A 14,632-nucleotide genomic window follows, 5' to 3' on the forward strand; every position below is an offset into this window, starting at 1 on the left:
CCCGCATTCATTCCGTGCACATTTCCTGCTGACCCTTTGCCAGCCAGCTGGGGACCAAGGGCAGAGTGAGCAGGCAGGCCGGCACAAAGGAATCAAAGGTGGCAGCATGGCCAGCACCAGCTCACATCCTTGAAAAGAGTAAGCCGTGAGCTCAGTGACTCAAAATGTCCCCCTTTAGTTCACAGGCCAACTCTGGGCTGGGGGTCAGGGTCTGGTGCTCACACCTCTGCTTCTCTTCTCTGGGGCTTCTCTACTTGACAAAGTTTTAAGGAATTGGTCTCTGCCCGGCCCAGGCTCCTCCCTGTTCGAAGAAATCCCAAAGAGGCCAGGTCCTCCCACAGCGGCTGGCCAGGCGGGCCACACAAGCGAGGGCGAGAAGGGCGAGAGCGGTGGGTTGAGTGGCCGGGTGCAGTGGTAGCCAGGGCCTGGGCCTCTGCTTTTTTCAAGAGAAGCCAGAAAACCCAGGTTATTATGAGAAATTTCCTTTTTTTTTTTTTGAGACAGGGTCTTACTCTGGCCCCTAGGCTGTAATGCAGTGGTGTGATCATAGCTCACTGCAACCTCAAACTCCTGGGCTCAAGCAATCTTCCTGCCTCAGCCTCCTGAGTAGCTGGGACTACAGGTGTGTGTTAATTTTCTTTTCCTTTTTATTTTTTTAAAGATGGTGTTGCCCAGCTGGTCTCAAACTCCTGGCCTCAAGTGATCCTCCTACCTTGGCCTCCCAGAGTGCTGGCATTACAGCATGAGCCACAACGCCTGACCCCCCCTCATTTTTAAATCTTTGTGTGGCTAAACAAGACACCCACCCACGCGCTGCCTGTCTGCAACCTGGCATCAGGTAAATGGCTTGTGGCTACATCATCAGGTAAAGAGTTTGCAGCCATGACACCAGGTGCACACACACTGGGAGAAGTGAGAGGGAGAGAAGGTGTGGGGTGGGGAGGGGAGGGTGGGCAGGCATGGCGGGGTTCCTGGAGGAGGAGGACTGATGGGCTAGAGGGACAGTGAGACGAAGATGGCTGAAGGGCCAGAGGGAGGGGCTGGGAAGGGGTGGGGAAGGCCCAGTGCTGGACTCAGCAGGGGCCTGAGGAAGGTGGAGGCTGAGGTCTAGGGCTAGGGGCTGGACCCAGGGGCCAGGGCAGTGAGATGTATGTATTTTTAGACCCCGGGGGCAGGGGAGCAGTTCCATGGCTGCCAAGATGGAATTGGGGATGGGCCCTGGGGGCCAGGAACCGGCCTGCTCGCTGTGGGGCAGTGGCCCTCCCAGGCAGGCAGGGCTGAGCCACCAGAGCCTAGAAGTAGCCCTGAAGGTCTCCTTACAAGTCAGGCCCTGCAGGGTCCTGGGCCCACGCGGTTTGGAGGGGACAGGGCAGGCCTGGCTGCCAGGCCTGCAAGGCTGTGGCTAAGGGCGTGCAGGAGGCTGACTCCAGGGTCATTCGTAAGAGAAGACGGACCAAGGCCAGAGGCCTCAGGAGGACAGTGGTTTTGTGCCCACGGGCCAGGGCGGCACAGAGCAGCAGGCTCCATGCTGCCCTTCCCGCAGCGGCCACCAGGGGGAAGCAGAGGAACAGCAGTGCCCGGGGTCTGGCGGCAGCAGGAGATCCCCGGCCGGGGTGGGGGGTCCTCCACCTCCTCATTCTCTCACCATGTCCCATGTCCCTTGAAGTGTTCAAGACCCGCTTCTCTTAATTCCTGATCCTGACCTGGGACATGTGGTGATCCCTGGTCCAGTTTGGTCACTCTGGACAGATACCTCGTGATGACGTGGCCACGCATCATTGGCACCCGCGTCTCCACGCACCTGACCTTTGCCCTCTTGTTCCCCCAGCCGCCCCACCCCCTCCCTGGCTGCAACGACCGTCTGGATTCCTTCCAGGCCCCAGCTGCACTGGCCGCAGGCCACGTGGTTTGGGTGTGTGTTGTGTGTGCACACATTGTCCCTCCCTCAGCGTCTGTCACACGTGCAAATGACAGATCTATGGTTCCTCTTCTTCTGGACGTGGTCAGATGGCAGATCCAGCCCTAATTTCTTCCTCCCGTCACACTATGATGTGAGAGTGACGCTGGTGAGAGGAGGTGGCCGGCACGGGGCAGCCGGCTGCAGGGGCAGGGCCTCCCGGGCCACAGGCTTTCTGGAAGCAGGAGTGTTGCTACTTTTAATCAACTCCCGGGCCTGCTCCTCCCTGAGCTGCGGCCTGGGCGTTCCCGCTCACCCCGATTCTGCCCTGAGGCCCTTGGATTCAGAGGTGAGGGGAAGATGGGCCCCACCTGGGGCTCCGCCTGCCCGTCTGCCGCTGCAGGTGCAGGTGCAGGTGCAGGTGCCGGGCTCGGGGAGAGGAAGTCTGTGGGCTCACAAACGCGGAGCTGGGCCCTGCCTGTCCCCACGCAGCTGGCATCAGAGGGCAGCTGCCTGCAGAGGGGGTGCCAGCACAGCTGTGCCCAGCACCTGGGGAGGAGGCCCCCAAGGGGGCACGGGCCAGACTTGGGGGCCTGAGAGCCAGGCAGGAGCAGGATGTGGCCATCTCCCCACAGGGCCACTGGCCCTGGTTCCGGAAAGAAGGGCCTGAGGGCCAGGCTGGGCTGGGGCATGGGCAGTGGTCAGGGGTGTCCCCCCACCCAGCCTGTCTAAATGTCACTCCCATATGCACCCTGCCCACAGATGGGTCCAATCTCACCACCCCTAGACACTGTCATGCAGAACCCAAGCTGGTGTGACCAAAATTCCACTTAGTGGACGGAACTCTGTTATAAGATGTTCAAAGACTGTGAAAATATCACCACCTGCCACCTGCGGCCCCTGGGCTGAAGCTGTGTCTTGGGATCCAGAGCCCAAGGCAGCCCAAGCCTCAGGTCACAGGCAGGGCTTGCCCCAGGCCCTTTGTACCTTGGGCACCCGCTTGCACTGTCCCCTCTCTGTCCTGTGCTGATGTTCCCACAGTCCCACAGAGCTGGATGTGGGGGTACCTCACACTGTTCCCCGTTGCCCCTTCCCCAGATTTCTCCTGGAAACCTTCACTGACTGCCCCAGCCCACGGCAAGGAGCACCTGCCCCTCTGGCTTGGCGGGCTGCATCGCCCCCACCCTGGCGTGCGCAGGCCCCTGTCCCTTCAGCCCGTTGCTGTCCTGGGGACAGGCTGGGGGCAGGGAGGGGAGCTGGAACTCACCATCTTGCAGATGGACTTGGCCTCCTCGGAGAACTTGTGGGAGTACACCTCCTCCGTCTCCAGGACCCGGCGGTCCACCTCCTCCCGCTTCACCTTCTCCTTGCGGCCGCGGAACGGCGACTGGCCCTCGATCATCTCGTAGATGAGGCAGCCCAGGCCCCAGTAGTCCGGGCTCAGGCCGTACCTCTGGTTGTTCAGGACCTCTGGAGCTGGGCACAGAGGAGGGGACAAAGAGGGGTGAGAGACGGCGGTGGCAGGACAGAGCCGGCACCCATTCTCACCCCAGCTGGGCCTCAGGGTGTCCTGCACCCAAGAGTGACGGTGCTGCTCACAGAAGGCCTGGGGTGTCATGGCTGGGACACTCTTCCCTCCACTGCTCCCACCCACAACCTGCCGTAAATACACCTCCTCTAGGGAGCCTTCCCTAAGGACGGGTGGGCGGTGGGGCTGCAGAGAGCTCAGTTTGGTCAAGTCACCTTGGGACCCAACACCCCAGCCCTCCCCCCAGCAGCCCTGTGGGAGACAGTGACACACAGAGAGGTGAGGGGCTCCGGGCGTGGGCTTGGGGGCGTGACGTGGTGATCAGGGGCCGCGGGGCACTCACCCATGTAGCCGACGGTGCCCACCCGGCCGCGGATCAGCTCTCCCTCGGGGATCTTCACGGCCAGGCCCAGGTCTGAGATCCTGATGTGGCCTGAGGGGACAGCAGGGTCAGCGGGCCCCTGGAGCAGCTGTGGACAGCTGGCCCACCCTGGCCAGGCCCCAGGCCTGCTGCGTGCCCCTGGGCACGGCATGCGAGCTCTCGAGGTTTCCACCTGTCCTTTGAAGACCGGTACCCCAGTCTGCCCTCTCAGGGTGACCACAGGCCCCTGGGGGTACGGGTGCTAAAGGATGGGGGTAGATGCCTACTTTTTAGGAGTAAGACATCGAGATGCAAGAGGGTGCCTAGGTCTGGCTGGACACTGGCCAACCCGCCCCATCAAATATCCGAACAGGCTTCTTGGAAGGCTGAGGTCACAAAGTTGAAAACATCTTGGCCTGGTTCTGGGATTACTTTATGGGAAATATGTGAGATTCTCCTGACATTTTGCAACAGTTTGCTTAACGGGAAAAAATTATAAAGCAATTTGGGAAGCAACTCCCTGACCTGCCTTGTTGGTCTTTGGAGGCTGCTGATTTTTTCCCTTTGGAGAAACAAGGAGGGGAAAAGTCCAGCCTGGCCTGGCCGGGCCCGGAGATGGGATCCCAGGTCACTGTGCAGGACTGACCCCCGAAGGCCGAGACGACACCCTGCCGAGAGCTCTGCTTCGGCCTTTGTCTTGTCTGCAGCTCACCCGGGCAGGGTCACGGCCACATCTTTACCCCACAGGAAGGAACGTGTCCCCTCCCCTTCCCTGCCTGTGGACGCCAAGGCCCCACACCTGCCTGGACCTCAGCAGGGCCCAGCTCCAGAGATCCCCCGCCAAGCTGGAGTTGCGTGGAGGCCCGGGCTCAGCGGCCCCTGACAGGAAAGGGGAAAGCGTGTGGATGCTGCCAGCTGCAGGGCATCATGCGGGCTCAGTTCTGAGACTGCAGGGGACACTGGGATGGTCCAGAGAGGGGCAGCAGGCCTGGACCCTCTGCCTGCTCCCGCCCGCAGCAGCAGCCCAATGCAGACCCCACTCCAGCTCACCAGTGACCTGCCTCTCCTTTCTCCCTTCCCTGCACTGGGGGCTCCCGGGGCCTGGGGCCTGCTGGGAGGAGCCCAGTTTCTGCTCTCAGCTCCTCACCAACACTGTGAGGTGACCTCGGCATGTTGGCTCCTATAAGCCTCAGTCTTGTCATCTGTAAAATGGGCACAGAGATGTCACCCTGCCCCTCTCTATGTCAATGGGAAGAGCTACTCAGATAAAAGATGTGCAACCTATGTTCCAGGTGCAAGAGCCTCAGCAGTTGCAAGGGGTTACCGTGGTTGCTCTTGTTACCCCGGGACTCACACCCAAGAGAACATAACCACAGTCATGCTCAAATAATGATGCCCAACACACTTACAGCTGCTGGAGTCACAAACAATTTCCCCTCAAGCTGTTTTGTGGGAGCCTCCCACCCCCTCCTCCTAGTGGGCAGGGCAGAACCTGTTTGCATTTCACAGAGGAGATAAGGCACAGAGAAGTTGCTGGAAGGTTAAGGTTTGCCCACTATCTTTGGAATTCTGGACTCCACATTCTCTTCACACTGCTTGTTCTCCAAGCAGGAGATTTACCCACGCCCACTGCCTTCCCTGGGTGCCAGGGTTGGGGAGACCCGGCCGTGGCCCTGTGGTCAGCCTCACCCCGTCCCTCTCTGGGAGGCCCTGGGCTCTCCATGGGTTGCAACACTCACGTCAGCTACAGGGCAGGGAAAGGGCCTCCCTCTGACTTACCGTAATCGTCTAACAGGATATTTTCAGGTTTCAAATCTCTGAAAGGGAAAAACAAGCATCTGAGTGTGGGCAGCCCGGGCAGCGAGGACACAGTGGCATCTGGGTCCTCCCTGGGCCAGCCAGGCCTGCGCAGCCACAGGGTGTTTCCTTCCCACCTCCCGGCTCAGGCTGTCTGGTCCCTCTCTGAGTCAAGATGATCTTGAGCTCATTTCTCTCCTTCCAGTAATTTAAAACAAATGCTGCTGTTTGCCATGAGCGTCTTCCCAAGCCTGGGGAATGTTGGGAAGGTTAGGAGAATGCCAGTCCTGGCACCTGTCTCCCCATCAACGGCCCCCAGGGCTGGGCAGGCCTGGAGGTCTAAGGATGCCCTGAAGGCAGAGCAGGGCCTGGGAAGGAGGGAAGAGAAGTCGCAGAGAATAAAGCACCAGCTGTACAATTGGGAAGATGGAATTGTAGGGGAGAGGATGGGGCCCCCAGGAAAAAGACCTTCTTTGGGATGGGGCTCCCAGGAGAGTGGCACATCCCCCCAACTCTAGGGACACTACAGTCTTGGAGAAAGCATGGCCAGAAGGCACAGCTGTAGGTGTGGCTGCCCCATCCTCTCCCTAATGTCTCTTCTCTTCCATGGCAGGATCTTGCACAAAAGAAAGGAAAGCTCTGTATTCCCGGTGGGGGGCGGGAGGGGGGGGAAGGCCACAGAAGGGTCTGGTTTTACTAGTAAAAGGTTTTCTCTGTGGGCAAAAGAACAGTCCAGAGGAGAGTGTGTGTGACTCCGTTAAGCCTTGGGGCAAACTGAACATGGGCTCTGGGTTGAGGCTCCAGTTTTCAATTAACAGGCTTTGTTTATTTAACTGATGGCAGCTGTCCTCAGGGGAGTGGTTAATGTACCCAAATCCAGTGGGCTGGCCTCCCGATGTGATAATTGGTGTTTGTGTATACTTATTTATTACAAAATACTTCTGTTGCTGTTGTTATTTAACTTGCATTCTTTTGATGTGTGAACAATTCCAAATATGGGCAAGAACCATCATCTCAACGAACCAGCGGCCACGGGGTTGGAAGGACAGCTCAGCTCACGAGCGGGCACTGGCCAGAACAAACCCACAGAGCGGCCACGGCAGGTGGTCAGGGCCAGAGAGGACACACCATGCTTCTCTTTCTCCTTAGAAAAAGAGGAGCTGAAACTTGGAGGGTTCTCGGTTTCCCTTTTTCTTTCTTTCTTTTTTCTTTTTTTCAGTGAAAGGCAATCAAATGGCGCCATCTTTATTCAACCCTTAGGAAAAATTTCCTGACTCTCTTTTGACTTGAATGGAAACAAAGCAAGGCTGGGCGCGGTGGCTCACGCCTGTAATCCTAGCACTCTGGGAGGCCGAGGCGGGTGGGTCCCTCAAGGTCAGGAGTCCGAGACCAGCCTGAGCAAGAGTGAGACCACGTCTCTACTAAAAAAATAGAAAGAAATTATCTGGCCAACTAAAATATATATAGCAAAAATTAGCTGGGCATGGTGGCGCATGCCTGTAGTCCCAGCTACTCGGGAGGCTGAGGCAGTAGAATCGCTTAAGCCCAGGAGTTTGAGGTTGCTGTGAGCTAGGCTGATGCCACGGCACTCAATCTAGCCCGGGCAACAAAGCGAGATGCTGTCTCAAAAAAAAAAAAAAAAGAAAAAAGAAAAAAACAAAGCAAAAGCATAAACCGGGAGACTGTATGGGGGAAGGGCATGTCCTCAAGACCATTCTTTCTTGTTTTCAAACCCTTCTTGGGCTCCCAAGATGAGTTCCACCGAAAAGGTCTCCCAACTGAGGTGCATGTGCCCTGGGGGGTCGGCCGAGACTGTCTGGGGGTTCCCATAAGGGTATGGATTTCTCGACATCGTATTGATCTGTCCTGCCATCTCTTGGGATGTCCCCTCCTACCTGCCCTTTCTCAATAGCTCTTCTCCCACCTTACAGGAGAAAAGCAGGTTCCTCCCTCCTGAGTGTTACCATAGCGCCCTGCTCCAGGTGTAAAAACCTCCAGGGCCCGAAGGACCCATCAGAAATGAGATCTACTATAACACTGATAATTATAGTGGAAACCTGACAGAAGAAATTGTTTGAACACTTAGAGTCTTCTGCTCAAAGGGAATTCTAAAAAATCATACATCTATCCATGTATTTGTGTCATCTATGCTGATCAATGACTTTTAGGCAAAAATATATATATTGCACTATAGTAACATCCTGTGGGGAGCGGGGAGTGGAGAAGGAAATGATAGACAATCCCTCACCATTAAAGAGCGTTTCATGTGTTTCTAAGATGAACGATGGTGGAAATTAATTTGCCAAAACACTTGCATTCCACTGGACCCCTTGAAGAACGGTCCAATTTTGAAATATCAATATTTGCCATGATTTAAACATATGATGGAATATGTCAAATGTCAACTTAAAATGCAGGAGGGCATAGAGATTTTCAAAAGTCTTCGAGGGGCGCTGGGAGGAACATTCGAAGCGCCCTGCCCGCCGCGGGCAGGATCCGGACACCTGGCCCCACAAGGCCGGGCCCCTGTGCGACTGGCCTGGGAGGGAGGAGGGAAGCCCAGAGCAGGCTGAGGAGAGTGTGGGGTGGCCTCACGGCCACTCAGTGCCTGCCTGTGGGCGGTGGCCCTGCCCAAGTCTTCCTGGGGCTGATGCCAGACCACGGCCACCGGGCCCTGCTGGGCTCCCCGGCGCTGGTTGGACTCGGAGGAGTGGCCGTTTGGGGGACATCTTTCACACTCAGTGCCCCTAATCGCAGGAGGCTGGAGAGCAACCCACCTCACGCCCTCGGTTGCAGGGAGCCCTGGGGCCCCAGGGTGGGGTCTGTCTGACTCCTGCCCCTGCCCTGGTGCTGACCGGCCCTGGTTCCGGGGGCGCCACCCCCGGGCCGTGCCGCTCACCTGTAGACGGTGTTCTCGCGGTGGAGGTCTTCCAGGCCGCAGAGGATCTCGGCCGCATAAAACAAGGCCCGCTCCTCCTCGAAGCCGGGGTTACCCATGTTGTAGATGTGGAACTTCAGGTCGCCCCCGTTCATGATGGTCAGGACCAGGCACAGCGCGTCCTTGGTCTCGTAGGCGTAGGCCAGGTTGACCTGGGAGCAAGAGCGGCCGGGTGAGCTCCTGCACTTCCGCTTTCCCACCTCGGGATCCTCGGAGCTGGGGCGGGTGGGGGAGCAGGGCAGCCTAGCGTGCTCCCCTGCATGCCAACGGCCTCTGGGGACCTGCCTGCTGCCCCTCACAGCAGCTGCCCATTCAGTGGCCGAAGGTGAGGAGGTGGCAGGTGGGGCAGGCCCTGGCCTTCCCGAGACCCCAACAGGACAGCACCTGCGTTCCCTGCACAGAAGCACGTGTGTGCTGCAGCTGGTTACAACTGCGTGTTGCCTGGGGGCCAGTCACAAAGCAGGGCTGCTGCCCCTCGGGCTACGGGCTCGTCACTGCAGGGGCAGCTGGCAGGGGGCTGGTGGGGCAGTGGGGCTTCCAGAAGCGGAACGCAGCCTGCAACGACTTTCTTACACGCAGGACACGCCTGGCCCACTTGTCAAGGGGACCGCAGCAGAGCAGGGTCTAGGCCTTTGCTGGCGGAGCCCAGGCACCCGAGGTGCCATGTATTGAGGCCACAGGGATGTGTGATTTGGGAAGCAAATTACGCTGGGAGGTGACCCTTCTCCACTTGGGGGTCTGCACAAATGAAACCGGCCACCATGGACCAGGCTGTGGACGGCCTGGGCCACAAAACTTGTAGGTAAACATCAGGAACACAGAAGTTATTTCTGAGGAAAGGAGACAGGATGGCAGCCGAGGGTGAGTGAGCTCGTGGGGTCATGCTGTGGGGTCGCGCTTCAGTGCTGGCTGCTGCAGCGGCTGCCCCCTCCTCCCACACTTGCCTAGATCACGGAAGAAGGGCTCCCAGGGGTGTCCCTGTGGGAACTTGCCACTGGGACAGTGGACAGCAACACAGCCAGGGAATACCCAGCCATCAAAACTGACAGCCCTTGAGGCGTGCCACCCCAGCTCAGTCAGGCACACGATCCTTTTCACTGCCCCTTCAGGCAGCATTGAGGCGCCACCAGTGGTCTCTGTTGAAAGGGGCTGGCGGTGGGGAGGAAGGTTCTGGACTCAAAGAGGCCCAGGGACAAAGTGACAGCTGGCTGGTGTTACCCTTGCACGGCACGACTGCACCACCCATACCTTCACCCTGGACAAAGCTGGCAGCTGGGGGCAGCCTGGGACAACAGCCAGAGACACAAACTTCTGTCCTTTCTGAATGTCACTCTATGCCCTGCCACCACCCCCAGTAACGACGAAAGCACGAGGCACTCCACCTCCCTGGGGAGGGACAGCTGCCTCAGCAGAAGACCACCCCTTCCCAGGGAAGGAGCCCCCCAGTCACCAGGGAGGGAGCCAGGCACCAGCCTCGTGCACTCGCTCACCACAAACTGACTGTTGACCTTCTCCAGGATCTGCTTCTCGTTGAGCGCCATGGACTCCCCTTTCCGCTTTTTGATCCTTTTCTTCTCCAGGCGCTTGCAGGCGTACATTTTACCCGTGGCCCGAACCTGGCAGGCGCAGACCTGAGTTGCAAGAAAGAAACCACGGTGACAGGAGCACTGTGGTCTGCCCCAAGTCCCCCAGGGCCACGGACAGGGCCAGGGCCAGCCGCGTCTGGCCTTGTGGGGGCTGCAGGCCCAGAGGACCCTGAGATGCCCAGCTTCGGACCCACCGCTGCCCTGGGCCCCACACCCTGAGCTGGTTTCACGCCACCTTGCCCTTCCCCTCCCCTTGGGGGACTCCTGGCCCTTGAAGGTGCAGAATCAGCCATTCGCTCTGATGTTTAGATGACCGGGCAGGGCCCCAAGTACTGTCCTGTCCTCGGGGCAATTTGATTTTCCCCAGTGGCTGGTACAGAGGTCTGGTTTGTCGGGAAGTGATGGGGGACCCTCGAGAACCCTGAGTTCATAATTCAGAGAAGTGGGAACCAGGGTCCTTAGGCTCAAGTCTTAGTTCTGCTCCCTATTGGCTGGGTCACCTGACCATTCTGAACCTCGGCTTCCCTTGTCTCTAAACTGGGAATGCCGAGGCTTGCCTCGTGCACTGGGAGGATCAGGTAACCTATGATGAAATCTCTAATTCTGCGTGACAGTGTCATCCAGACATGTAAGTGGCCACAGTCCCTCAGCTCCTTGTGCCCTCACTTCTCCCTCCCCAAACACAACCAAGGGTGCCCATGTGTCCCCTCTGGGCTGGGGACAGCCTGCAGCTGGCAGGGAAAACACCTCCATCTCACCTGCCCGGCTCCAGACAGCCTCCCACCCACCCTAGACCCACATGACATGCCCCAAGGCCCTACCCTCACCCCCCCTCACTGCTGCCACTGGCACGGGCCCTGCCTAGAACCCTTTAGGCCGACCCAGAAGGGCCAGGACAGGTGATTAGAGTGCGGGAACTTCCATTGGAAGACAGGATGCTCACTCACCTCCCCAAAGCCCCCTTTTCCTAGCACTCGATACTGCCTGAAAGTGTTTTTGGTCACTGGTTGCCTGGAAAAAAGCAAGAATCCAATGTTGGTCACGCGGCATCAGGTTCAGAATCCCTAAGAAATAGACAAGAGCCCCACTGAGAGCAGCCGGGTGAGGCACAACTCCACGACCTCCGCAGCAGCCCTTGGGGATCCCCAGGAACTGATGCTGCAGACGGGGTCTTCGAGGACGTGCTCTGGGGCTGGGTGTTCAAGTCCCAGGCCACCACCCTGGGCCCCTGCAGGCTGGGGGATGGGCAGTCCTCGCCTGCTCAGGAGGGCAGAGCGGAAGGTGTGAAGAGTGTAAGTCCCAAGTTGCCCAACCACACTGTCGGCGTGGCTCCTCTCTGTCTTCCAGATGCAAATCATGCGGTGATTTGTCTTCCGTGCAGGGAGAGGGGAGGGGGCCAGGAGCTACAGAGGATAGTCCCACAGAGCACATGAAGGAGACCACACCCTCCCCGCACTGCACACTCAGCCTGTCCCATCCCTCCTGCTGGCGCTCCCCCAGGAAGACCCGGCCTCGGTGGAGGGCAACGGCTGATGGTCTCCAAATCGTGTCCGGTGATCTTTGACCATCGGCTCCCAACATTTCCACTGCTGGGACCCTTTTGTTACATTTCCCCATAGATCCAGAGCACTAGAAGATCCCGTCTGTCAAAATTGGTATTTATGGAAGTAACAATCACCTCTTGTCTCCTGACTCCCTCCCACCTTTTTTTTTTTTTTTGAGACAGGGTCTCGCTCTGTTGCCCGGGCTGGAGTACAGTGGTATTGGCTCAGCTCACTGCAGCCCAAACTCCTGGGCTCAAGCCATCCTCTTGCTCATGCCACAATGCCTGGCTAATTTTTCTATTTTTTGTAAAGACAGGGTCTTGTTCTTGCTCAGGTTGGTCTGGAACTCTTGACCTCAAGAGATCCTCCTGCCTCGGCCCCCCAGAGTGCTAGGATTACAGGCGTGAGCCACCGTGCCCGACCTGACTCCTCATGTTAATTAGCCAAAGCCATTTATAGCATCCAGTCAGAATGAACTCCAGAGCATGAGGCAAGGACCATACTTCTCCAAGTAAACATGATGATCGTATCTAGTTGCAGCAAAGGACGTCATGGTGCATACAGCTTGCGTTTGCATCGCTGGCCTGTTTGGCCACAAATAATCAGCTTAAAATGTAAAAAATTGGCTCTTGGTCCTCCCACGCTCCCGCCCCATGAGTCCTGACCAGGGCTGGCGTTCGTTGGATGGAGACTGAATTGGGCCAAAGAACTGGGTTGGCTTGAGAATGGCCAGCGAGCCTTGGGTCCCCCAGCAGCTCTTGAACGCACAAATCTTCCACGGACATCCTTCTCGCTGCTGGCTCCCTCGCTGTTGGGACTTCACTGGAAATCACGTCTTTGGCACCACGGCTGCTCTTTTAGGACATCCCTGGAACCCAGGGCTCCCTCTGGCACCCGAGCCTCGAATCACACACGGTGACTCACTTCTCTGGTTGCTGGTGTTTCCTCGGGAAGCACAGAGCTGCCTGTCTGTGGGGCTCCCGGCACTCTGGGTCTTCCCAACGCACAGGCGCAGCCGGGTGGCCACGGGGACGACCTGCCATGTGCCAGCATCTGCCATGGGGCCCCGGGAAGCCTCTCCTGCAGCTGCCCTCGAAACCACACGAAGGCGGCCCGGGCCTGACAGTTCACCATACGTGGAGGACAAACAGTTGGTTGACATCACCGCAGAACTCCCCCGCTAGGGGGAAATGAGTGTAATGCAATTTCCCAGGAATTTCTTGGTTAACCTTGTGAGGGAAAAAAATCCCTTTAATATTTCAACAGCACAGCACTCACAGGCCACGATCTTGTTTGCAAGAAAAAAAAACCGGGGGGAAGGCAGGGTGCTTTCACAGTCACTTAGGGCATTCCTAGGCCACGGCTCTATCCCACTGGCTTTAAAAACTTAGTGCCTTCCAAACGGTGAACTCAAATTCTTTCTGTCAGTACATGGGTTAAAAATGCCCATTTCTCCATTTCATGTGCTTGGTAGAGACAAATAAAATGACAGCCAGTGGCCACAGCCATCGAATTCTATTGGAACTGGAGCACTGGGTGGACTAAGGGCCAAGGACCTGAGTGAGGACACCGGGCTCAGGTTCCAGCCTTGCCAGGCCCTAGCTGTGTGGCCCAGGGCCAACCTGTCAACCTCTCTGAGCCTTGTGTCTTTAGTAAAATGCAGGCAATGAGAGGGCATAGACACCCATCGAGGGCTCTTTGTAAACTGTTGCTGTGCATGTCAGATGTCATTATTAGAACTCCTAGGAATAAAGGACATGATCCCCCTCCTGAGCCTGTGTGCACCGGCCTCAGGAGGTGGGACTGTCACTGTCCCCATTCTGCAGATGAGAACACTGAAGCTTCCAGAGGTGAAATGAGCTGCCCTGGCTGGTCAGTGGTGGGGCTGGGACTGGGGTCCAGGCAGCCTGAGCACCCTGGGGAGGTGGGCACAGATCAGGGCTGGGGCTCCAGAGCAGGGGATGGGGTGTGGTGAATGCAGCCCCACTGGACTCTCCTGCGAGTGGCAGAACCAGGACTGGGCTCCGGCAGGGGCCGGCTCTCCTACAGCATCAGACAGGGCGAGGTGAGGATGACGACAGTGACGCTGATGATTGACGGCAGTGATGGCTGCAGCAGCAGCTAGCAGTTCCCCTCCTGTGGCCAAATGGCTGAGCTCTGTTGACGCCTGCTGTGTTCCAGCACGTGCTCCCCTTGGCTCATCCTCACCCTCCAAGGCAGGCGCTGTGATCCCCATTTTATGAACGAGCCAGCTGCGGTGTGGAGAGGTGAGCAATCCTTCCAAGGCCCTTTCTCGGGAAGAGGCAGAGCCTGGACTCAGGCTGGGGGCTCCGGTGCCTTCAGTAGGATGTCTGGGCTGGTCCTAGCCCTCCTGGAGACATGACGTGCACGTACGTGCAGGGTGGCCAGTGGTGGTCAGAGAAGGTCACGCTTGGTTGCTCTTTCATCCCCACCAGTCAGGGTGGAGAGAAACGGCCCAGCCAATGGCCGCAGAGCAGGGTGTTTTCCTGCTGGGCTGCCCAGAGTGACGAAAGGGCTGCGGATGGCCTTTGGGGGGCTCCTGTCCCGCAGCTTCCTGCGCAGCAGAGGCGACTGGGCCAGCAGTGGTGCTGATGTCAGGCAGGAGCAGGGGCCTCCTTGCTCTCTGACCGCTGTGTCCCCAGGTGGCTGTGAGTGCCGGGTCTCCGGAGACAGGGACCTGGGCTCCCACCCTGGGCTACCAGCCTAGCCTGGCATGCGTTTAACACAGGCATCGCCCCGTCCTGCAGACCCTGGGCTGGGGTCCTGGCCCGGCCCCTCGGCTGCACTACCCGCTTGCTGGGTGACAAGTCAGTCAGGTCCTCCCTGTGGCCACATCTGCCCGAGTCACAGCCACACATGGGGGAGTACTTTGAAGAGAGCAAGGCAGCAAACAAAACAGGAGAAAATGCTCAGTCGCACCCATTATTAGAAAGACAAAAAATAAACACCGAGGACACCCC

The 14,632-nt window shown here is 58.0% G+C and overlaps 1 protein-coding gene across 2 annotated transcripts in view; it reads right to left on the reverse strand.

Moving 5' to 3' along the window:
* The window catches only part of GRK5 (G protein-coupled receptor kinase 5), a 185,386-nt gene that overhangs the window by 11,419 nt on the left and 159,335 nt on the right, over positions 1-14,632 (reverse strand). For both annotated transcript variants that reach the window (XM_045569276.1, XM_045569277.1), the window contains 6 exons: positions 11,055-11,118; positions 10,012-10,152; positions 8,483-8,673; positions 5,566-5,603; positions 3,769-3,858; positions 3,165-3,373 (listed from right to left, as the gene is read on the reverse strand). In XM_045569276.1, the coding sequence (XP_045425232.1) occupies positions 3,165-3,373; positions 3,769-3,858; positions 5,566-5,603; positions 8,483-8,673; positions 10,012-10,152; positions 11,055-11,118 (733 nt within the window). The remainder of the gene's footprint in view (positions 1-3,164; positions 3,374-3,768; positions 3,859-5,565; positions 5,604-8,482; positions 8,674-10,011; positions 10,153-11,054; positions 11,119-14,632) is intronic.

This window comes from Lemur catta, chromosome 14, assembly GCF_020740605.2.
Source record: "Lemur catta isolate mLemCat1 chromosome 14, mLemCat1.pri, whole genome shotgun sequence".
Taxonomy (NCBI): Eukaryota; Metazoa; Chordata; class Mammalia; order Primates; family Lemuridae; genus Lemur; species Lemur catta.